The sequence below is a fragment of the Tachyglossus aculeatus genome, chromosome 2, assembly GCF_015852505.1.
Source record: "Tachyglossus aculeatus isolate mTacAcu1 chromosome 2, mTacAcu1.pri, whole genome shotgun sequence".
Classification (NCBI taxonomy): Eukaryota; Metazoa; Chordata; class Mammalia; order Monotremata; family Tachyglossidae; genus Tachyglossus; species Tachyglossus aculeatus.
The window spans coordinates 139,846,848-139,872,207 of NC_052067.1; the positions used below are offsets into that span (position 1 = coordinate 139,846,848).

Below are 25,360 nucleotides of genomic sequence, written 5' to 3' on the forward strand. Positions count from 1 at the left end.
TGTCTCTCTATGTTGCCAACTTGGACTTCCCAAGCGCTTAGTACAGTGCTCTGCACACAGTAAGCGCTCAATAAATACGATTGATGATTACTGTGTGCAAAGCACTGTACTAAGCGCTGGGGAAGTACGCTTAAAATACACGAGCGCTTAAATCGCCTTCGGAAAATCTCCTGGGACCACACATCCCGCTCCCTGAGGAGTGTTTTTCAACGGAATGGCGGGCTTAGTTAATGGAAACGAAGTATCTTCTTTTACACCGGCAAATACTCTTTTTGAAATGAGTTTCGCACTGATTTGATGGGCTTGTTGAACAAAATTACACCACCATAAAGCCTCGCGTATCTAGACTCCAGCGATTCAGAATTCACTTCTCCACCTGGGAAACCCTACAGGGTAAGTTCGTTCACGGGCAGAGAACTTGCATGCCAACTCTGCCGAAGCGTACTCTCCCGAGCGCTTAGTAGAGAGCGCTGCACACAGTTAGCACTCAATAAATACCCTTGATTGATTGGTAGAAGCTAAGACAAAGTCTAGGGTCAAGGAGCACTTAGCTATATAAGCTGCTGCGGGAAAGGAAACGCGGTTCTCTAAAAGGAAATTATTCCTCGTGAATGTAGGGGGGAAGCCGTAAACTAACAGATTTGGATTAGAGAAAAAAAACCCATTCCACACCAAAGTCTGAATAAGGTGACTGTGCGATTAGAGGGACTGCTGTTGTTGAGGGAAAATTGGGTAAAAGACAGAAAACGAAGCCGCTCCAAGCTCCAGTCCCAGATCACCACAGTCCACCTCCTTATCAATCAATCATATTTATTGAGCGCTTACTATGTGCAGAGCACTGTACTAAGCGCTTGGGAAGTACACATTGGCAACATATAGAGACAGTCCCTACCCAACAGTGGGCTCACCGTCTAAAAGGGGGAGACAGAGAACAAAACCAAACATACTAACAAAATAAAATAAATAGAATAGATATGTACAAGTAAAATAGAGTAATAAATATGTACATACATATATACAGGTGCTGTGGGGAAGGGAAGGAGGTAAGATGGGGGGGATGGAGAGGGGGACGTGGGGGAGAGGAAGGAAGGGGCTCAGTCTGGGAAGGCCTCCTGGAGGAGGTGAGCTCTCAGCAGGGCCTTGTAGGGAGGATAGTAATAATAGTAATAATAATGATGGCATTTATTACGTGCAAAGCACCGTTCTAAGCACTGGGGAGGTTACAAAGGTGATCAGGCTGTCCCACGTGGGGCTCACAGTCTTCACCCCCATTTTCCAGATGAGGGAACTGAGGCCCAGAGAAGTGAAGCGCCTTGCCCCAAGTCACCCAGCTGACAACTGGCAGAGCCAGGATTAGAACCCACGACCTCTGACTCCAAAGCCCGGGCTCTTTCCACTGAGCCACGCTCCTTCCCTCAAGCGCTTAGTGCCGTGCTCTGCACGCCGTAAGCGCTCAATAAATACGACTGAATGAATGAATGCACTCCCGTCAGCCAAGTATGGTACCGACCTTTCCCAAATGCTCATTGTTTTGACGATTTTGACACCTGTCCACGTGTTTTGTTGTCTGTCTCCCCCTTCTAGACTGTGAGCCCACTGTTGGGTAGGGGCTGTCTCTATGTGTTGCCAACTTGTACTTCCCAAGCGCTTAGTCCAGTGCTCTGCACATAGTAAGCGCTCAATAAATACGATTGAATGAATGAATGAATGAATGGTAAGCAGAAATCCAGAAACCAGGCTGACCTCCGCCGCCTCACCCGATCTGCTCCACGACTTCCACCCTTCTTTCCCGGATTCCCTCACCGCCCACCCCAGTGACCATTCCAGACATTCACCTCCCTCAGGAAGACCCCAGTTCCTCCCCCTCCTCCCACCCCAGGAGACTCGCCCATCGTCCGCCTACTTCCACTGAGGCCACCCTCACCCCTTAATGTCTCCTCTTCCTTCTTCCCGGCTGTCGCTCGAGACGGGGGTCACCCACTGGGCCTTAAAATCCAAGTTCTCGACCTGGGACCCCATCCCTCTCACCTTGCAAAAGCATTTAGCTCCCTCCCTTCCAGCTGTCTTCGATTTTTCACTCTCTTCTGGCTTCGTCCCCTGTCTTCCAGCGTGCTCAGGTGTCCCCCTAAGAGAAAAATCTGCTCTCAAACCCCACCACGGCTTCCTGAACAGGCCGAACTCCTCCGCTGCCTTCGCTTCCTCAATACCCACTCGAGTGCTGATCCTCTGCGATACCTTTCTTCCGCCCTCCTCTCTACGGAAACCGTGCTGGCCAGGGCCTCCTTTTGGTTGAGATTAAATCAATCAATCAATCAATCGTATTTATTGAGCGCTTACTGTGTGCACAGCACTGCACTTAGCGCTTGGGAAGCACAAGTTATGGGGCTCTTCTCTCTCCTAGTCATCCTAGAGAAGCAGCGCGGCTCAGTGGAAAGAGCCCGGGCTTTGGAGTCGGAGGTCGTGGGTTCAAATTCCGGCTCCGCCACTTGTCAGCTGTGGGACTTTGGGCAAGTCGCTTCACTTCTCTGGGCCTCAGTTCCCTCGTCTGTAAAATGGGGGTGAAGACTGTGAGCCCCTCGTGGGACAACCTGATTACCTTGTATCTACCCCAGCGCTTAGAACAGTGCTTTGCACATAGTACGCGCTTAACAAATACCAACATTATTACTATTATTATTAGAACAGTGCTTTGCACAGAGTAAGCGCTTGACAAATACCATCATTATTATTATTATCCTTGACCTTTAGACGGTCTTCTTCTCAAAGACCTTCTTCGCGACTTTCTTGGGCCTTAGTTTCACCTAACAGCGATTCTTTCCTGGTTCTCTTCCTATCTCTCTGACTCTTTCACTTTCCTGTACATATTTACTATTCTATTTATTTGGTTAATGATGTGCCCATAGCTTTAATTCTATTTGTTCTGACGATTTTAACACCTGTCTACATGTTTTGTTTTGTTGTCGGCCTCCCCCTTCTAGACTGTGAGCCCGTTGTTGGGGAGGGACCGTCTCTATATGTTGCCGACCTGTACTTCTCAAGTGCTTAGTACAGTGCTCTGCACACAGTAAGCGCTCAATAAATGTGATTGAATGAATGAATGAATGAACAAATGAATCGGCGGACCTGGGTTCTAATCCCCATTCTGTCGCTTGAATGAATAAATAAATGTGATTGAATGAATGAACGAATGAATTGGTGGACCTGGGTTCTAATCCCCACTCTGCAGCTTGTCTGCAGTGCGACCTCGGACGAGTCGTTTCATTTCTCTCTGCCTCAGTTACCTCATTTGTAAAATGGAGATTAAGACCATGAACCCCATGTGGGACATGGACTGTGTTTAGCCTGATTAGCTTGTATCTACCTCAATCAATCAATCAATCGTATTTATTGAGCGCTTACTGTGTGCAGAGCCCCGTACTAAGCGCTTGGGAAGTACAAGTTGGCAACATATAGAGACAGTCCCTACCCAAAAGTGGGCTCACAGTCTAAAAGGGGGAACAGTCTAAAACGGGGAACAGTCTAAAAGCACTTAGTATAGAACCTGGCATATAAAAAGCACTTAACAAATACCGTAAAAAGACTGATTTGTCTACCTCGTCTCATTCTTCAACTGGGCGCAGCTCTGAGCCCTTCGTTCATCTCCCTCTAATCCCATTCTTTTGGGCAATTCACCAGTATATAGGCCTCCGACTATCACCTCTACTTGGAAGACACCCAAATCAACCCACCTCACCATTCTCCACCTCTTTCCTGCTTAATAATCTTGCACTGAGCAGCAGCCTGGCATGGTGGCTGGAGAGTCAGAAGGTCACGGGTTCTAATCCTAGCTCCGCTTCTTGTCTGCTGTGTGACCTTCGGCAAGTCACTTCACTTCTCTAGGCCTCAGTTACCTCGTCTGTAAAATGGGGATCGAGACTGTGAGCCCCTCGTGGGACAGGGACTGAGTCCAACCCAACTGGCTTGCATTCACCGTGGCGCTTAGTACAGTGCCTGGCATATGGTAAATGATTAACACAATTATTATGATTTCCTTCGGTCTCCAGGATATCCCTACACGAATGACCTATAGACACCTTAAATTCAATATGGCAACAACTGAACTCCACTTCCCTACTAAACCTATTGGGCAAGTCACTTCACTTCTCTGGGCCTCAGTTCCCTCATCTGTAAAATGGGGATGAAGACTGTAAGCCCCCCGTGGGACAACCTGATCTCCTTGTAACCTCCCCAGTGCTTAGAACAGTGCTTTGCACATAGCAATTGCTTAATAAATGCCATTATTATTATTATTATTTTATTATTATTATGTTCTCTACCCTCAGATGCTGGTGGTGTCAAATATTACTTTCTGCACCAGATATTTAAGAAGACATCTATAAGACTGTGTTGAAAATACAACTGAGACTTTTTCCTCTTGGCTGGGTCATCACAACACTATGTTAGGAAATATTTGGACAGTGTTAACAGCCATTGGAAACCGTTTAGTCCATATTTACTATTATTTTTGTTTTATTTTTTTAATTTTTGTTTTATTTTTATAGTTTTTATTTTTGCTTTGTTTTGTTTATTTTTGGTTTTATTTTGCTAATGATGTGCATCTAGCTTTAATTCCATTTGCCCTGGCGATTTTGACACCTGTCTACATGGTTTGTTTTGTTGTCTGTCTCCCTCTCCTAGACTGTGAGCCCGTTGTTGGGTAGGAACCGTCTCTGTACGTTGCCGACTTGGACTTCCCAAGTGCTTAGTCCAGTGCTCTGCACACAGTAAGCGCTCAATAAATACGATTGAATGAATGAATGAAAGTTAACGCAAGCCCTTATCCTATCCCACCTTGACTGTCTCCCCCTTCTAGACTGTGAGCCCACTGTTGGGTAGGGACCGTCTCTATATGTTGCCAGCTTGTACTTCCCAAGCGCTTAGTACAGTGCTCTACACACAGTAAGCGCTCAATAAATACAATTGATTGATTGATTGATTACTGCTTGAGCCCCCTTGCTGACCTCCCAGCCCCCCCCATCTCTCCCCGCTGCAGTCTGTACGTCACTCTGCTGCCCGGATCATCTTTCTATAAACATTTATCACCGGGTGACTGATTGATTGATTGATTGATTGATGGACTGATTGGCCTTGGGCAGCAGCTGCAGAATAACCCTCTCCTTCACTTGTATTTTGCCATTGCGGCTTGAGTACGGACAAATGCGAGAGACGGCGTCATCCCTAAGGGCTCGACTTGAGTTTCACGGCAGCCTCGATGCTGCCTTCATGCCACAGAGCCCCAACTACCTTCCCTGGTGTTCTCCCGAGAAGCAGCTAGCCGGGCGGGAAGCTGGACATGGTCACTTGGCCAGAAACATCATTCCAGCAGAGGTGGAGAAAATCTACTGTCCCCCTTCCTTTCTGGACACTTGAAATGCCACTTCATCAACTGGGTAAGGCCTCGTCAAGAAAAGCTGTGTGGCCTAGTGGAAAGAGAATGGGCCTGGGAATGGGAACACGCTCTGGGCATGTTACTCCCCTCCTCAAAAATCTCCAGTGGCTGCCGGACAACCGACGAATCAAGCAAAAACTCCTCACTCTTGGCTTCAAGGCTGTCCATCACCTCGCCCTCTCCTACCTCACCTCCCTTCTCTCCTTCTACAACCTCTGTTCCTCTGCCGCTCACCTCCTCACTGGGCCCCGTTCTCACTTGTCCCGCCGCCGATCCCCGGCCCACGTCCTTCCCCTGGCCCGGGAATGCCCTCCCTCCCCAAATCCGCCAAGCTAGCTCTCTTCCTCCCTTCCAAGCCCAACTGAGAGCTCACCTCCTCCAGGAGGCCTTCCCAGACTGAGCCCCCTTTTTCCTCTCCTCCTCCCCACCCCCCCGCCCTACCTCCTTCCCCTCCCCACAGCACTTGTATCTATTTGCACAGATTTATTACTCTATTTTACTTGTACATACCGACTATTCTATTTATTTCGTTTAATGACGTGCATATAGCTTTAGTTATCATCAATCGTATTTATTGAGCGCTTACTGTGTGCAGAGCACTGTACTAAGCGCTTGGGAAGTACAAATTGGCAACATATAGAGACAGTTCTATTTGTTCTGACAATTTTGACACCTGTCTACATGTTTTGTTTTGTTGCCTGCCTCCCCCTTCTAGACCGTGAGCCCGCTGTTGGGTCGGGACCGTCCCTATATGTTGCCGACTTGTACTTCCCAAGCGCTTAGTACAGTGCTCCGCACACAGTAAGCGCTCAATAAGTATGATTGAATGAATGAATGGGCAGACCTGGGCTCTAATCCCCACTCTGCCCCTTGTCTGCAGCGCGACCTCGGACAAGTCATTTCATTTCTCTCTGCCTCAGTTACCTCATTTGTAAAATTCATTCAGTCGTATTTATTGAGCGCTTACTGTGGGCAGAGCACTGCGGTATATTTTTTATGTAAGAGAAGAAAAAAGAAGAAATTCCAGCTGGTTAAATACAAAGAGTTGGTAAGTGGTTGGATTTCTATCTGTAGTTAATCCCGATAAAGTTAGCCGGTGGCCAGGTAGCCATCCTAATTCCCAGCCTCAGCCTAGATTCTGGATACCACTGTAGACTTAATTTGCTGAATTCCAATCCTTTAGCCATGCCCCCACCACTCCACTCTATTTATTTTACTTGTACATATCTATTCAATTTATTTTATTTTGTTAGTATGTTTGGTTTTGTTCTCTGTCTCCCCCTTCTAGACTGCGAGCCCACTGTTGGGTAGGGACCGTCTCTATATGTTGCCAACTTGGACTTCCCAAGCGCTTAGTACGGTGCTCTGCACACAGTAAGTGCTCAATAAATACGACTGATTGATTGATTGGACTAAGCGCTTGGGAAGTCCAAGTGGGCAACATATAGAGACGGTCCCTACCCAACAATGGGCTCACAGTCTAGAAGGGGCAGACAGACAACAAAACAGGTAGACAGGTGTCAAGTCGTCAGAACATACAGAAATAAAGCCAGATGCACATCATTAACAAAATAAATAGCATAGCATGTACAAGTAAAATAAATAGAGTAATAAATCTGTATTCATTCATTCATTCATTCAATCGTATTTATTAAGCGCTTACTGTGGGCAGAGCACTGGACTAAGCGGTTGGGAAGTACAAGTTGGCAACATATACAGTCCCTACGTAGGTGAGCTACTGACTGTGTCCAACCTGATTATCTTGTATCTACCCCAGCGCTTAGTACAGTACCTGGCACATAGTAAATGCTTAACCAATACCATAAAAAACCATCTTCCCTGCCCACAACAAGCTTACGGTCTAGAGGATAATAATACCTGAGTTTCTATTTAGTGCTTCAGTCTGAGCCCCCTTTTTTCTCTCCTCCTCCCCATCCCCCCCGCCCTACCTCCTTCCCCCCCAACAGCACCTGTATATATGTTTGTACAGATTTATTACGCTATTTATTTTACTTGTACATATTTACTATTCTATTTATTTTGTTAATGATGTGCATCCAGCTCCATTTCTATTTGTTCTGACGACCTGACACCTGTCCACACGTTTTGTTTTGTTGTCTGTCTCCCCCTTTTAGACTGTGACCCGTTGTTGGGTAGGGACCGCCTCTAGATGTTGCTGACTTGTACTTCCCAAGAGCCTAGTACAGTGCTCTGCACACAGTAAGTGCTCAATAAATACGATTGATTGAATGAATGAATGAGTGCCAAAGCGCCTTAGGCTAATTATTTTAATTTCCTCCTCACGACACCCAACAGGGGTAGGATTCCCACTGTAAGTCCCCCTTGGGACTTACCTGATCTCCTTGTAACCTCCCCAGTGCTTAGAACAGTGCTTTGCACATAGTAAGCACTCAATAAATGCCATTATTATCATCATCATTATTATTATTATTATTACCCTAATTAGAGAAGCAGCGTGTCTCAATGGAAAGAGCACGGCCTTTGGAGTCAGAGGTCATGGGTTCATTCATTCAATTGTATTTATTGAGCGCTTACTGTGCGCGGAGCACTGCACTAAGCGCTTGGGAAGTACAAGTTGGCAACATATAAAGATGGCTCTGCCAATTGTCAGCTGTGTGACTCTGGGCAAGTCACTTCACTTCTCTGGGCCTCATTTACCTCATCTGTAAAATGGGGGTTGACGGTGAGCCCCCGTGGGACAACCTGATCACCTTGTAACCTCCCCAGCGCTTAGAACAGTGCTTTGCGCATAGTAAGCGCTTAATAAATGCCATCATTATTATTATTGTTCTCTCTGCCTCAGTTACCTCATCTGTAAAATGGAGATACAGACTGTGAGCCCCCCCGTGGGACAACCTGATCACCTTGTAACCTCCCCAGCGCTTAGAACAGTGCTTTGCGCATAGCAAGCGCTTAATAAATGCCATCATTAATGAACAAATACCATAATTATTAAGCACCATCAGGATGCGATCCGGCTTCGATGCTTCTCAGCACGCCCCTCCCGCCTCCCCGCTCCAAGCTGAATTGCTTCCAGAAATATTAGGATCTGCCCAGCCCATCGCTGATGAGGAAGAAGACGATCTAATTCCCCCGGCACGATCTGGCTCTCGCAGAGTCGGGGGCCACTAGCGTCCTCGGCATCTTTAGAGCCGACGGGGTTTGTAACCTGCAATCGGATACAGTGAGATCCTTCCACTGGTCCGGAGCGCCGAGCCAGCCCAGGGGCCCCGCGGACGAACCAAGGCACGTCCTAATCACTGGGGCATTGGTTAGGTGCTTACCACATGTCTGCTGTGTGACCTTGGGCAAGTCACTTAACTTCTCTGAGCCTCAGTTCCCTCATCTGTAAAACGGGGATTAAGACTGTGAGCCCCACGTGGGACAACCTCATCACCTTGTATCCCCCCAGCGCTTAGAACAGTGCTTTGCACATAGTAAGTGCTTAACAAATGCCATCATCATCATCATTATCATGAGCCGAGCACTGTGCTAAGCGCTGGGGTCATTACAAGAGCATCCCATTGCCAGACTGAGCTCTTTCCTTCCTCTCCCCTTCGTCCCCCTCTCCATCCCCCCCATCTTACCTCCTTCCCTTCCCCACAGCACCTGTATATATGTATATATGTTGGTACAGATTTATTCCTCTATTTATTTATTTATTTTACTTGTACCTATCTATTCTATTTATTTTATTTTGTTAGTATGTTTGGTTTTGTTCTCTGTCTCCCCCTTCTAGACTGTGAAGCCACTGTTGGGTAGGGACCATTTCTATATGTTGCCAACTTGTACTTCCCAAGTGCTTAGTACAGTGCTCTGCACATAGTAAGCACTCAATAAATACGACATTGATTGACTGATTGGACCCAGTCCCCTCCCGGGCCTCACAATCAGAGCACGAGGGAGCACGGGTATTATTGACTAAACAGAAACTCAAGTATTATTATCCTCTACACTATAAGCTTGTTGCGGGCAGGAAAATTTTTTTTTATAATAATAATAATAATGATGGCGTTTATTAAGCGCTTACTATGTGCAAAGCACTGTTCTAAGCGCTGATGGTATTAATAGTAGTAATGGCATTTATTAAGCGCTTACTATGTGCAAAGCACTGTTCTAAGCGCTGGGGAGGTTACAAGGTGATCAGGTTGTCCCACGGGGGGCTCACAGTCTTAATCCCCATGTTACAGATGAGGGAACTGAGGCCCAGAGAAGTTAAGTGACTTGCCCAAAGTCACACAGCTGACAATTGGTGGAGCCGGGATATGAACCCATGACCTCTGACTCCAAAACCCGCGCTCTTTCCACTGAGCCACGCTGCTGTGCTCAGTAAATATGATTGAATGGAGATTAAGACCAAGAACCCCACGTGGGACATCAATCAATCAATCGTATTTATTGAGCGCTTACTGTGTGCAGAGCACTGTACTAAGCGCTTGGGAAGTACAAGGGACTGTGTTTAACCTGATTAGCTCATATCTACCTCAGCACTCAGTATAGTGCCCGGCATATAATAAGCGCTTAACAAATACCGTAAAAAGACTTTTAGACTGTGAGCTCACTGTTGGGTGGGGACCGTCTCTATATGTTGCCAACTTGGACTTCCCAAGTGCTTAGTACAGTGCTCTGCACACAGTAAGCGCTCAATAAATACGATTGATGATGATGATGATGAAAAAGAGTCAAAGAGGTTAAAATCCACAATTCACACAGGCGAGTGACCGATGGGGCCTGATTCCAGGCCAGCGCAGACTGGGACACCTTCCTCGGCTCCCCTGAAGACTGTCAAGCAAATCTTCCGTCCCCCTCCGACTGACTTTCCCAGATTTCCCATACAATTTCCTCACGGCCTCCGTTTTACCCGGCCTTTCAATTTCACGCATTTTTCTGTCTCAAGAGAAGCAGTGTGGCCTAATAACAATGGCATGTATTAAGCGCTTACTATGTGCAAAGCACTGCTCTAAGCGCTGGGGGGGGGGTTTATAAGGTGATCAGCTTGTCCCATGGGGGCTCACAGTTTTAATCCTCATTTTACAGATGAGGGAACTGAGGCACCTGTATATATGCATATATGTTTGTACATATTTATTACTCTATTTATTTATTTATTTTACCTGTACATATCTATTCTATTTATTTTATTTTGTTAGTATGTTTGGTTTTGTTCTCTGTCTCCCCCTTTTAGACTGTGAGCCCATATTTATTACTCTATTTATTTTACTTGTACATATCTACCCTATTTATTTTATTTTGTTGGTATGTTTGGTTTTGTTCTCTGTCTCCCCCTTTTAGACTGTGAGCCCACTGTTGGGTAGGGGCTGTCTCTATATGTTGCCAATTTGTACTTCCCAAGCGCTTAGTACAGTGCTCTGCACATAGTAAGCACTCAATAAATATGATTGATGATGATGATGCTCAAAGTCACGCAGCTGACAATCGGCGGAGCCGGGATTTGAACCCACAACCTCTGGCTCCGAAGCCCGGGCTCTTTCCACTGAGCCACGCTGCTTCTCTACTGGAATAAGCACAGGCCTGGGAGGCTTATGACCTGGATTCTAATCCCGGTTCCACCACTTGTCTGCCGTGTGACCTTGGGCGAGTCACATTACTTCTCTGGGTCTCAGCTGCGTCACCTGCAAAATGGGGGTTAAACCCGTGAACCCCACGTGGGGCACGGACTCCGTCCAACCTGATTAGCTTGTATATAATAATAATAATAATAATAATGATGGAATTTGTTAAGCACTTACTATATGCAAAGCACTGTTCTACTCAGGCTCTCAGAGAAGCAGCGTGGCCCAGTGGAAAGAGCCCGGGCTTTGGAGTCAGGGGTCATGGGTTCGAATCCCGGCTCCGCCATATGTCTGCTGTGTGATCTTGGGCAAGTCACTTAACTTCTCTGGGCCTCAGTTCCCTCATCTGTAAAATGGGGATTAAGGCTGTGAGCCCCACGTGGGACAGCCTGATCACCCTGTATCCTCCCCAGCGCTTAGAACAGTGTTTTGCACATAGTAAGCACTTAACAAGTGCCAATTATTATTATTATTATTATTACTGGCCTGCTGTGAGCATTTAAAATTGAAAAGAAAAACCAAATTCGTGCTGCACGGCGCCGGTTCCAAGCTCAGAAGTGCAGCAGATGGGCTGATCTCAAATATGTTTTATCGCGGATGCCAGCGCCTGACACCTCCAATCCAAAAACGCCCGCCCCACTTACGCATTCCTGATTCGCTTTCAAGGGAAGTGGCTCGTTTTTCGGCTGTTCTTCCATTTTCCTTTTCCCCGCTTCCATATCCTCCAGCAACAGCTTGTGGATCAGGTCGTCGGGCGCTCTTTCCTCCTGAACCTTTTCTTCCCTCAACTAAAAAGGCAGAAACACACACGAGAGAGAGGCCGGTCAACGCTTAAAACCATCTTCCGAGAAGCGTTGGGGAGGCGGCATCGCGCGTTGGGTGGGCTACGGTTTTTCCAGGCCCAAGATTAAACACTAAATAAACTCCTTTTTGCGGCTTGACTCGGCCAAACGAACGGCTGCTTCGCATGCTTGAGCAATCTTATCCCACCGCGCTAAGAGACGAAGACAAATCACAATTATCATCATCATCAATCGTATTTATTGAGCGCTTACTGTGTGCAGAGCACTGGACTAAGCGCTTGGGAAGCACACGTTGGCAACATATAGAGACGGTCCCTACCCACCAGTGGGCTCACAGTCTAAAAGGGGGAGACAGACAACAAAACCAAACATGCTAACAAAATAAAATAAATAGAATAGATATGTACAAGAAAAATAGAGTAATAAATATGTACAAACATATATACATATATACAGGTGCTGTGGGGAAGGGAAGGAGGTAAGATGGGGGGGATGGAGAGGGGGACGAGGGGGAGAGGAAGGAAGGGGCTCAGTCTGGGAAGGCCTCCTGGAGGAGGTGAGCTCTCAGTAGGGCACAATTATAAATTGTGATTTATAATTTTGTAGAAATTACAAAATTTTTTGTTTTGTATCAATTACAAAACAATTTATTAAATTGTATAAATTACAAAACCAAACAAAAGTTTTGTATAAATTACAAAACACAGTTATATTAGTACGGCCAGAGAGGCACGAAGAGAAGAAAACCTTCCTTCCTTCCCCCTGCTTCAGAAAGTCCTCCTAGAAACAGAGTCGACGACTCGGTACCGGTAGCCAAACAGCTCTGGCGCTCCAAATAATGGTAATAATGGTATTTATCATCATCATCATCATCATCAATCGTATTTATTGAGCGCTTACTATGTGCAGAGCACTGTACTAAGCGCTTGGGAAGTACAAGTTGGCAATATATAGAGACAGTCCCTACCCAACAGTGGGCTCACAGTCTAAAAGCGCTTTATTATACGCTTACTATGTGCCAAGCACTGTTCGAAGCGCTGGGGAGGTTACACGGTGATCACGTTATCCCACGGGGGGGCTTACGGTCGTCTTCATCCCCATTTTACAGATGAGGTCACTGAGGCCCAGAGAAGTGAAGTGACTCAGCCAAAGTCACACAGCTGACAGTTGGCAGAGCCGGGATTTGAACCCGTGACCTCGGACTCCAAAGCCCGGGCTCTTTCCACGGAGCCACGCTGCTCCAAATAGAGAGGAGCAGATCCCACAACCATCTGTGGCCAGGCCACATAATAATAATAATAATAATAATGGCATTTGTTAAGCGCTTACTATGTGCAGAGCACTGTTCTAAGCACTGGGGGGGGGGATACAAGGTGATCAAGTTGCCCCATGTGGGGCTCACAGTCTTAATCCCTATTTTACAGATGAGGGAACCGAGGCTCAGAGAAGTTAAGTGACTTGCCCAAGGTCACACAGCAGTCACGTGGTGGAGGCGGGATTCGAACCCATGACCTGTGACTCCAAAGCCCGGACTCTTTCCACTGGGCCACGCTGCTTCTCTAGCAAATCTACCAAATCTGTTATACCGGACTCTCCCAAGCGCTTAGAACAGTGCTCCGCACAGCAAGCGCTCAGTAAATACAAGTCATTGTTTGGGGTGTGAAAGCCTCAGGGAAGCCGTGTGGCCTAGTGGCTAGGGCGCGGACCTGAGAGTGAGGGGACCTGGGTTCCAATCCCGCTCCACCGCTTGTCTGCTGTGTGACCTTGGACGGGTCACTTCACTTCCCTGTGCCTCAGTTTCAACTGCAAAATGGGGATTTAAAATGGGGAAGCCGTGTGGCCTAGCGGCTAGGGCGCGGACCTGAGAGTGAGGGGACCTGGGTTCCAATCCCGCTCCACCGCTTGTCTGCTGTGTGACCTTGGACGGGTCACTTCACTTCCCTGTGCCTCAGTTTCAACTGCAAAATGGGGATTTAAAACGGGGAAGCCGTGTGGCCTAGCGGCTAGGGCGCGGACCTGAGAGTGAGAGGACCTGGGTTCCAATCCAGCTCCACCGCTTGTCTGCTGTGTGACCTTGGACAGGTCACTTCACTTCCCTGTGCCTCGGTTTCAACTGTAAAATGGGGATTTAAAACGGGGAAGCCGTGTGGCCTAGCGGCTAGGGCGCGGACCTGAGAGTGAGAGGACCTGGGTTCCAATCCCGCTCCACCGCTTGTCTGCTGTGTGACCTTGGACAGGTCACTTCACTTCCCTGTGCCTCAGTTTCCACTGTAAAATGGGGATTTAGACGGCGAGCCCCATGTGGGTCGGGGGCTGTGTCCAACCTGATTAGCTTATATAATAATGATAATAATAATGATGGTATTTATTAAGCGCTTACTATGTGCAAAGCACTGTTAAATGTTTAACACCATCATTATTATTATTATAACGATAATAATATTATCATTATAATATAATACATAATATAATAATATATAATATCATAATAATATTATCATAATCGGGGATGAAGACTGTGAGCCTCCTGTGGGACAACCTGATCACCCTGTAACCTCCCCAGCGCTTAGAACAGTGCTTTGCACATAGTAAGTGCTAACAAATGCCATTATTATAATAGTAATAACATTATTATTATAACGATAATAATAATAATGATGGTGTTTGTTAAGCGCTTACTATGTACAAAGCGCTGTTCTAAGCGCTGGGGAGGTTACAAGGTGATCAGGATGTCCCCGTGGCTCAGTGGAAAGAGCCCGGGCTTTGGAGACAGAGGTCATGGGTTCAAATCCCGGCTCCACCACTTGTCAGCTGTGTGACTTTGGGCAAGTCACTTAACGTCTCTGGGCCTCAGTTACCCCATCTGTAAAATGGGGAATAAGACTGTGAGCCCCCTGTGGGACACTCTGATCACCTTGTAACCTCCCCAGCGCTTAGAACAGTGCTTGGCACATAGGAAGCGCTTAATAAATGCCATCATTATTATTATTATTACTTTACAGATGAGGTAACTGAGGCCCACCCTATTTATTACTATTATTCTATTTATTTATTTTACTTGTACATATCTATTCTATTTATTTTATTTTGTTAATATGTTTGGTTTCGTTCTCTGTCTCCCCCTTCTAGACTGTGAGCCCGCTGTTGGGTACGGACCGTCTCTATGTGTTGCCAACTTGGACTCCCCAAGCGCTTGGTACAGTGCTCTGCACACAGTAAGCGCTCAATAAATACGATTAATTGATTGATTCTAAGCGCTGGGTCTACCCCAGTGCTTACTACAGTACCTAGCACATAGTAGGGTTTTTTTTTTATGATATTTGTTCCATTTACTACGTGCCAGGCACTCTACTAAGCGCTGGGATAGATGAAAGCTTGTCAGGCTGGACGCAGTCCCTGTCCCACATGGGGTTCACAGTCTTAATCCCCATTTTACAGACGAGGGAACTAAGACACAGAGAAATGAATTGCCCAAGGTCACCCGGCAGACGAGTGGTGCATGTATATATGTTTGTACATATTTATTACTCCATTTATCTATTTATTTTACTTGTACATATCTATTCTATTTATTTTATTTTGTTAGTATGTTTGGTTTTGTTCTCTGTCTCCCCCTTTTAGACTGTGAGCCCACTGTTGGGTAGGGACTGTCTCTATATGTTGCCAACTTGGACTTCCCAAGCACTTAGTACAGTGCTCTGCACACAGTAAGCGCTCAATAAATACGACTGATTGATTGATTGGTGGAGCAGGGATTAGAACCAATGTCCTTCTGATTCCCAGGCCCTTGCTCTATCCCCTAGGCCACCCTGCCTAACAAATACCACTAAGAAATAAGTAAATAAATAAATGTTGCCAGTATTCAAGGAGTCAGACCCTTTTTGGGTCTCTCAGGCCACAGATCGGACCGACTCCCACCATTTATTCATTCATTCAATCGTATTTATTGAGCGCTTACTGTGTGCAGAGCACTGGACTAAGCGCTTGGGAAGTCCAAGTTGGCAACATCTAGAGACGGTCCCTACCCAACAGCGGGCTCACAGTCTAGAAGGGGGAGACAGAGAACAAAACAAAACATATTAGCAAAGTAAAATAAATAGAATAAATATGTACAAATAAGAGTAATAAAAACGTACAAACATATATACATATATACAGGTGCTGTGGGGAGGGGAAGCAGCAGCAGCATCGGTAAATACCACATTAATTATCATTATTACCATAATAATAATTGTGGCATTTGGTAAATGCTTACTATTCATTCATTCATTCAATCAATCGTATTTATTGAGCACTTACTGTCTGCAGAGCACTGTACTAAGTACTAATTATTACTGCTCCCTAGAGAGCAACTGACAAAAGCACTAACCAGATTGTTCCCCGAGGTGTGTGTAGTACAATAGAGAATACCAATCGATCAATCAATCGTATTTATTGAGCTCTTACTGTGTGCAGGGCACTGTACTAAGCGCTTGGGAAGTACAAGTTGGCAACATATAAAGACAGTCCCTACCCAACAGCGGGCTCACAGTCTAGAAGGGGGAGACAGACAACAAAACAAAACATATTAACAAAATAAAATAAATAGAATAAATATGTACAAATAAAATAAATAAATAGAGTAATAAAAACGTACAAACATATATACATATATACAGGTGCTGTGGGGAGGGGAAGCAGCAGCAACGGTAAATACCAGATTAATTATCATTATTACCATAATAATAATTGTGGCATTTGGTAAATGCTTACTAATTCATTCATTCATTCAATCATATTTCTTGAGCACTTACTGTGTGCAGAGCATTGTACTAAGCGCTAATTATTACTGCTCCCTAGAGAGCAACTGACAAAAGCACAAACCAGATTGTCCCCCGAGCTGTGTGTAGTACAATAGAGAATACCAATCAATCAATTGTATTTATTGAGCGCTTACTGTGTGCAGGGCACTGTACTAAGCGCTTGGGAAGTACAAGTTGGCGACATATAGAGACAGTCCTTACCCAACCCAACAGTCTAGAAGGGGGAGACAGAGAACAAAACAGAACATATTAACAAAATAAAATAAATAGAATACATATGTACAAGTAAAATAAATAAATAGAGTAATAACATTGTACATTTAACACTGACGAGTAAAAGCCTAGCCTGGGCCGGCAGAATCGGTCACATTAAATACCGCAATTATCATCATCACCATTATTATCATTATTATTTGTTGCTCTGTAGCGATCAGTCACGAAAGACCCATCCAGAGTGTCTCCCGAGGGGGAGGGAAAACCATTTTTCAACATTTTACATTTAATCCTGACGAGAAAAAACCTACCCTGGGCCTGCAGAATCAGTCGTGTTAAATTCCGCAACTATCATCAATATTACTATTACTTCTCTTTATCAATCAATCAATCAATCGTATTTATTGAGCGCTTACTATGTGCAGAGCACTGTACTAAGCGCTTGGGAAGTACAAATTGGCAACACACAGAGACAGTCCCTACCCAACAGTGGGCTCACAGTCTAAAAGGGGGAGACAGAGAACAGAACCAAACATACCAACAAAACAAAATAAATAGGATAGAAATGTACAAGTAAAATAAATAAATAAATAAATAGAGTAATAAATATGTACAACCATATATACATATATACAGGTGCTGTGGGGAAGGGAAGGAGGTAAGATGGGGGGATGGAGAGGGGGAATAATAATAATGGCATTTATTAAGCGCTTACTTAAGCAAAGCACTGTTCTAAGTGCTGGGGAGGATACAAGGTGATTAGGTTGTCCCACGTGGGGCTCACAGTCTTAATCCCCATTTTACAGATGAGGTAACTGAGGCACAGAGAAGTGACTTGTCCAAAGTCACACAGCTGACAATTGGTGGAGCCGGGATTTGAACCTATGACCTCCGACTCCAAAGCCCGTGCTCTTTCCACTGAGCCACACTGCTTAGCACCCAATATATTTTACTTGTACATATCTATTCTATTTATTTTATTTTGTTAGTATGTTTGGTTTTGTTCTCCGTCTCCCCCTTCTAGACTGTGAGCCCACTGTTGGGTAGGGACCGTCTCTATATGTTGCCCACTTGGACTTCCCAAGCGCTTAGTACAGTGCTCTGCGCACAGTAAGCGCTCAATAAATACGATTGATTGATTGATTGATTGAAAGGACATTCGGAAGTGTGTGACACCAGTCAACATTGTGCATTTAACACTGAAGAGAAAAAGCCTAGCCCGGGGCAGCAGAATCAGCCACGTCAAAAGCAGCATGTTGACGGAGCCTCATCTTCGCTGATCAATCAATCATATTTATTGAGCGCTTACTGTGTGCAGAGCGCTGTACTAAGCGCTTGGGAAGTACAAGTTGGCAACATATTACAAGTTGGTTAAGCGCCAGACTTTTTGGGGGAATCTATTTTAGTAGCTACTCTAAGATTTGCGAATAGCAGACCATCTGGACTTCTCTGTAGGGCTACTTCGGTGCGATCTGTCCCCGCTCTGCACACAGTAAGCGCTCAATAAGTACAACTGACTGGTGGACGTGCCCAGGCATGTGATATCTGCTTGGTGAAAAATGTGCAAGACCACGTTCTCCGCATGAATCTACAAGTCTTTCGGTCGAATTTAGAGTGCTTACCGTGTGCAAAGCACTGTACTGAGCCCCCAGTGAAAAAAAAGAAACTGCAATAACTCCCGTTCCTTCTCCAACAATAATAATGATGGCATGGGTTCGAATCCCGGCTCCGCCACATGTCTGCCGTGTGAGTTATCTCATCGGTAAAATGGGGATTAAGACTGTGAGCCCCACGTGGGACAACTTGTACTTCCCAAGCGCTTAGTACAGTGCTCTGCACACAGTAAGCGCTCAATAAATACGATTGACGATGACGAGTGACGACAACTTGATCGCCTTGCATCCCCCCCCAGCGCTTAGAACAGTGCTCTGCACATAGTAAGCGCTTAACAAATGCCATCATTATTATTATTGTTTTATTATTTGTAAAGCGCTTACTATGTGCCAAGCACTGTTCTAAGCACCGGGAGAGTACAAGGGGATCAGGTTGTTCCCACATGGGGCTCACAGTCTTAATCCCCGTTTTACAGACGAGGGAACTGAGGCCCAGAGAAGGGAAGTGACTTGCCCAAAGTCACACAGCTGACAAGCGGCGGAGATGGGATTAGAACCCATGACCTTTTAGACTGTGAGCCCACTGTTGGGTAGGGACTGTCTCTATATGTTGCCAACTTGTACTTCCCAAGCGCTTAGTACAGTGCTCTGCACACAGTGGGAGCTCAATAAATACGACTGATTGATTGATTGATTGGACTCCCAAGCCCGGGCTCTTTCTGCTGAGCCATGCTACACCTGGCTAGTCAATCAATCAATCAATCAATCGTATTTATTGAGCGCTAAAGATGAATTTGGCTGTACTCCGCTCTGGAAAACTCAAAGACAATTTTGTTTTGCCATGACATTACCTCATAATTGGAGCCGTCTGAGATCCTGCTACCGCATTTCTTTAGGATTTCTGATAATAATAATAATAATAATAATAATAATAATAATGTTGGCATTTGTTAAGCGCTTACTACGTGCAAAGCACTGTTCTAAGCGCTGGGGGCGATACAAAGTGATCAGGTTGTCCCATGTGGGGTTCACAGTCTTAACCCCCATTTTACAGATGAGGTAACTGAGGCTCAGAGAAGTTAAGTGACTTGCCCAAGGTCACACAGCAGACATGTGGCGGAGTCGGCATTCGAACCCATGACCTCTGACTCCAAAGCCCATGCTCTTTCCATTGAGCCACGCTGCTGTTATTATGATAACAATACTAATGATGGCATATATTACGTGCTTACTATGTGCGAAGCGCTGTTCTAAGCGCTGGGGGGATGCAAGGTGATCAGGTTGTCCCACGGGGGGGCTCACAGTCTTAATCCCCATTTTACAGATGAGGTCACTGAGGCACAGAGAGGTTAAGTGACTTGCCCCAAGTCACACAGCTGACAAGTGGCAGTGCCGGGATTAGAACCCAGCTCCTTCTGATTCCCAGGCCTGTGCTCTACCCACTAGGCTTACGCTGCTTCTTATGAAAGTCCGAGAGAGACGACGGGCAGAATCTGAGTCATGGGTGCAAAATGGGAGAGGGAAGGAGAATGCCATCTTGGCGTCGTGGCTACAGCCCAGACGTGACAGTCAGAAGGTCGTGGGTTCTAATCCCCGCTCTGCCGCTTGTCTGCTGTGTGACCCTGGGCAAGTCACTTCACTTCTCTCATCTGTAAAACGGGGAATGAGACTGAGTCCATCCCAATTGGCCTGTATCCACGCCGGCGCTTAATACAGTGCCAGGCACACAGTGAGCGGCGTGGCTCAGAGGAAAGAGCCCGGGCTTGAGAGTCAGAGGTCACGGGTTCTAATCCTGGCTCTGTCACTTGTCAGCTGTGTGACTTTGGGCACGTCACTTAACTTCTCTGTGCCTCTGTTCCTTCACCTGGGAAATGAGGATTAAGACTGGGAGCCCATTGATGGGTAGGGACTGTCTCTATATGTTGCCAACTTGTCCTTCCCAAGCGCTTAGTACAGTGCTCTGCACACAGTAAGCGCTCAGGAAATAAGATTGAATGAATGAATGAATGAATGAATGAATGTGGGATCCCGGCTCCGCCACATGCCTGCTGTGTGACCTTTGGGCAAGTCACTTCACTTCTCTGAGCCTCAGTTCCTTCATCTGTAAAATGGGGATTAAGACTGTGAGCCCCAAGTGGGACAACCTAATAATAATAATAATAATAATAATAATAACGATATTTCTTAAGCGCTTACTATGTGCAAAGCACTGTTCTAAGCGCTGGGGAGATTACGAGGTGATCAGGTTGTCCCAAGGGGGGCTCACAGTTTTTAATCCCCATTTTACAGATGAGGGAACTGAGGCACAGCGAAGTGAAGTGACTTGTCCAAAGTCACACAGCTGACAGTTGGCGGAGCAGGGATTTGAACCCATGACCTGTGACTCCAAAGCCCGGGCTCTTTCCACTGAGCCACACTGCTTCTCTAACCTGATCATCTTGTACCCCCCACAACGCTTAGAACAGTGCTGTGCACATAGTAAGTGTTTAACAAATACCATCATCATTATTATTATTGCATTCCCCCCCCCCCCAGTGCTTAGAACAGTGCTTGGCACATAGTAAGCGCTTAACAAATGCCATTGTTATTATTATTATTATAGTAAACACTGAACAAATACCATTAAAAAAAAGCCCATGCTGGTGGGCTGGGACCTGAGTCAGGGCTGGTCCAGATCATCATCATCATCATCATCATCATCATCAATCGCATTTATTGAGCGCCTACTATGTGCAGAGCACTGTACTAAGCGCTTGGGAAGTACAAATTGGCAACATCTAGAGACAGTCCCTACCCAACAGTGGGCTCACAGTCTAAAAGGGGGAGACAGAGAACAAAACCAAACATACTAACAAAATAAAATAAATAGAATGCCCTCGGGTGCCTGATGAGCAGGCTGCAGTGGCACTGATAGGATCGTCTTTTCTCAGTAATAATAATAATAATAATAATAATGGCATTTTTATTAAGTGCTTACTATGCGCAAAGCACTGTTCTAAGCGCTGGGGAGTTTACAAGGTGATTAGGTTGTCCCACGGGGGGGGCTCACAGTCTTAATCCCCATTTTACAGATGAGGGAACCGAGGCCCAGAGAAGTGAAGTGGCTTGCCCAAAGTCGCACAGCAGACAAGTGGCGGAGCCGGGATTTGAACCCATGACCTCTGACTCCAAAGCCCGGGCTCTTTCCACTGAGCCACGCCGCTTCTCGGTAAGCGGACCTCCACGTTGGCTTCTGTTTTGATCGCAACTGAAACCGCTGGCACTCAAAAACATCAAATTAATAGCATGTCCGAACGACTTTTGGCCAGTCGCTTCGTTGCTGGCGTAATGACTGACCTTCCCCAGCCACCCTCCTTGCACCCGGGCCCGGCCCGGCCGCTTCTGTCCTCCTCAGGCAGACGGGCATTGACTCTGGCCAGGCAGGGCACTGCCAACTGGTTCCCCCCCACACCCTGCCCGGGGTCTGTATATATGTATGTTTGTAATAATGACAATAATAATAATAATAATAATAATAATAATGACATTTATTAAGCGCTTACTACAAAGCACTGTACTAAGTGCTGGGGAGGTTACAAGGTGATCCGGTTGTCCCACGTGGGGCTCACAGTCTTAACCCCCATTTTACAGATGCGGAGACCGAGGCACAGAGAAGTGAAGTGACTTGCCCAAAGTCACACAGCTGACAACTGGCGGAGCCGGGATTTGAACCCATGACCTCTGACTCCAAAGCCCGGGCTTTATTCTACTTATTTAGATTTGGTAAATCTATTTACTAGATTTTAGTAGTATTACTACTAAATTACTACTTAGTAGTAGTACTACTAGTACTGCTAGTAATACTAGTAATTACTACTAGTAATAGTAATTCTACTAAAATCTATTTACTAGATTTTAGTAGCATTACTACTAAATTACTACTTAGTAGTAGTACTACTATTACTGCTAGTAATACTAGTAATTACTACTAGTAATAGTAATACTACTAGTATTTAGTAGATTTATTCTACTTATTTGGTTTATATGTTTTGTTTTGTTGTCTGTCTCCCCCTTCTAGACTGGGAGCCCGCTGTTGGGTAGGGGCCGTCTCTGTATCTTGCCAACTTGTACTTCCCAAGCGCTTAGTACAGTGCTCTGCACACAGTAAGCGCCCAATAAATACGACTGAATGAATGAATAATGGGGAGCGCCCCAAAACTCTGGTGTAGTCTTCCCGTTATTTGGCGCATTCAAAGGTTCACTTCACCTAATGTGAGTCAAAAGGGAAGAGAAGCAGCTCTGAGAGAACGGGAAGATTCTGTGAGAACGGAACAAGGGCCTAGTGGCTACAGCTCGGGCCTGGGAGTTGGAATCTTCTAATCATTCAACCGTATTTATTGAGCGCTTTCTGTGTGCAGAGCACTGTACTAAGCGCTTGGGAAGTCCAAGTTGGCAACATATAAAGAAGATCCCTACCCAACAGTGGGCTCTCAGTCTCTCCGCCACTTGTCTGCTGTTGTGACCTGGGGCAAGTCGTTCCACTTCACTCCTTCTTGCCAAATCCAATGGTTCCTACTCTATCCTAATCCTCCTTGACGTCTAATAATAATAATAATGATGGCATTTGTTACGCGCTTACTATGTGCAAAGCACTGTTCTAAGCACTGGGGAGGTTACAAGGTGGTCAGGTTGTCCCATGGGGGGGGCTCACAGTCTTAATCCCCATTTTTACAGATGAGGGAACTGAGGCCCAGAGAAGTGAAGTGCCTTGCCCAAAGTCACACAGCTGACAATTGGAGGAGCCGGGATTTGAACCCATGACCTCTGACTCCAGAGCCCACGCTCTTTCCACTGAGCCACGCTGCTTTGACACTGTGGACCACTCCCTTCTCCTCAACACGTTACCCAACCTTAGCTTCACAGACTCCATCCTCTCCTGGTTCTCCTCTTACCTCTCTGGCTGACGGGATGACTGCACCAGCCTCCTCTCTGATCTCCCAACCTCCTGTCTCTCCCCGCTTCAGTCTATACTTCACTGTGCCACCCGGATTATCCTTCTACAGAAACGCTCTGGACATGTGACTCCCCTCCTCAAAAATCTCCAGTGGCTCCCAATCAATCTGCGCATCAGGCAGAAACTCCTCACCCTGAGCTTGAAGTCTGTCCATCCCCTCGCCCCGTCCTACCTCGCCTCCCTTCTGTCCTTCTCCGGCCCAGCCCGCACCCTCCGCTCCTCCGCCGCTAACCTCCTCACCGTACCTCGTTCTCGCCCATCCCGCCGTCGACCCAACCTGTCGTCACCAAAACCTGTCGGTCTCAGCTCCGCAACATTGCCAAGATCCGCCCTTTCCTCTCCATCCAAACCGCTACCCTGCTAATTCAAGCTCTCATCCTATCCCGTCTGGACTACTGCACTAGCCTTCTCTCTGATCTCCCATCCTCGTGTCTCTCTCCACTTCAATCCATACTTCATGCTGCTGCCCGGATTATCTTTGTCCAGAAACGCTCTGGACATATTACTCCCCTCCTCAAAAACCTCCAATGGCTACCGATCAATCTGCGCATCAAGCAGAAACTCCTCACCCTGGGCTTCAAGGCTCTCCATCACCTCGCCCCCTCCTACCTCCCCTCCCTTCTCTCCTTCTCCAGCCCAGCCCGCACCCTCCGCTCCTCCACCACTAATCTCCTCACTGTACCTCGCTCTCGCCTGTCCCGCCATCGACTCCCGGCCCATGTCCTCCCCCGGGCCTGGAATGCCCTCCCTCTGCCCATCCGCCAAGCTAGCTCTCTTCCTCCCTTCAAGGCCCTGCTGAGAGCTCACCTCCTCCAGGAGGCCTTCCCAGACTGAGCCCCTTCTTTCCTCTCCCCCTCGTCCCCCTCTCCATCCTCCCGTCTTACCTCCTTCCCTTCCCCACAGCACCTGTATATATGTATATATGGTTGTACATATTTATTACTCTATTTATCTATTTATTTATTTATTTTACTTGTACATTTCTATCCTACTTATTTTATTTTGTTGGTATGTTTGGTTCTGTTCTCTGTCTCCCCCTTTTAGACTGTGAGCCCACTGTTGGGTAGGGACTGTCTCTATGTGATGCCAATTTGTACTTCCCAAGCGCTTAGTACAGTGCTCTGCACATAGTAAGCACTCAATAAATACGATTGATTGATTGATTGATTGATTGACCCCCGGCCCACGTCCTTCCCCTGGCCTGGAATGCCCTCCCTCCCCACATCCGCCAAGCTAGCTCTCTTCCTCCCTTCAAAGCCCTACTGAGAGCTCACCTCCTCCAGGAGGCCTTCCCACACTGAGCCCCCCTTTTCCTCTGCTCCTCCTCCCCATCGCCCCATCTCCCTCCCTGCCCCACAGCACTCATGTATATTTGTACATATTTATTATTCTATTCATTTTATCAATGATGTGCATATATCTATAATTCTATTTATCTATTTTGATGCTATTAATGCCTGTCTACTTCTTTGGTCTTGTTTTCTGTCTCCCCCCTTTCGAGACTGTGAGCCTGTTGTTGGATAGGGATTGTCTCTGGTGCCGAACTGTACCTTCCAAGCACTTAGTACAGTGCTTCACACACAGTAAGCGCTCAACAAATGCAATTGAATGAATGAATTATTGAGCGCTTACTGTGCGCACAGCACTGTGTGCAGTGCTTTGTTAAGCACTCAATATATGCCAAGTACTGTCCTAAGCGCTGGAGTAGATTCAAGATCACCAAGTTACCAAGGACACAGCCACAGAGAAGCAGCGTGGCTCGGCGGAAAGAGCCCGGGCTTTGGAGTCAGAGGTCGTGGGTTCAAATCCCGGCTCCGCCACTTGTCAGCCGTGTGACTTTGGGCAAGTCACTTCACTTCTCTGGGCCTCAGTTCCCTCATCTGTAAAATGGGGATGAAGACTGTGAGCCCCCCG

General features: G+C 46.4%; 1 protein-coding gene across 1 annotated transcript in view; it reads right to left on the reverse strand.

Annotated features, from left to right (window-relative positions):
• RNF169 (ring finger protein 169) overlaps nucleotides 1–25,360 on the reverse strand; it is a 132,698-nt gene that overhangs the window by 41,807 nt on the left and 65,531 nt on the right. The window contains 1 exon segment of the mRNA XM_038765151.1: nucleotides 11,667–11,810. Coding sequence (XP_038621079.1) covers nucleotides 11,667–11,810 — 144 coding nt within the window.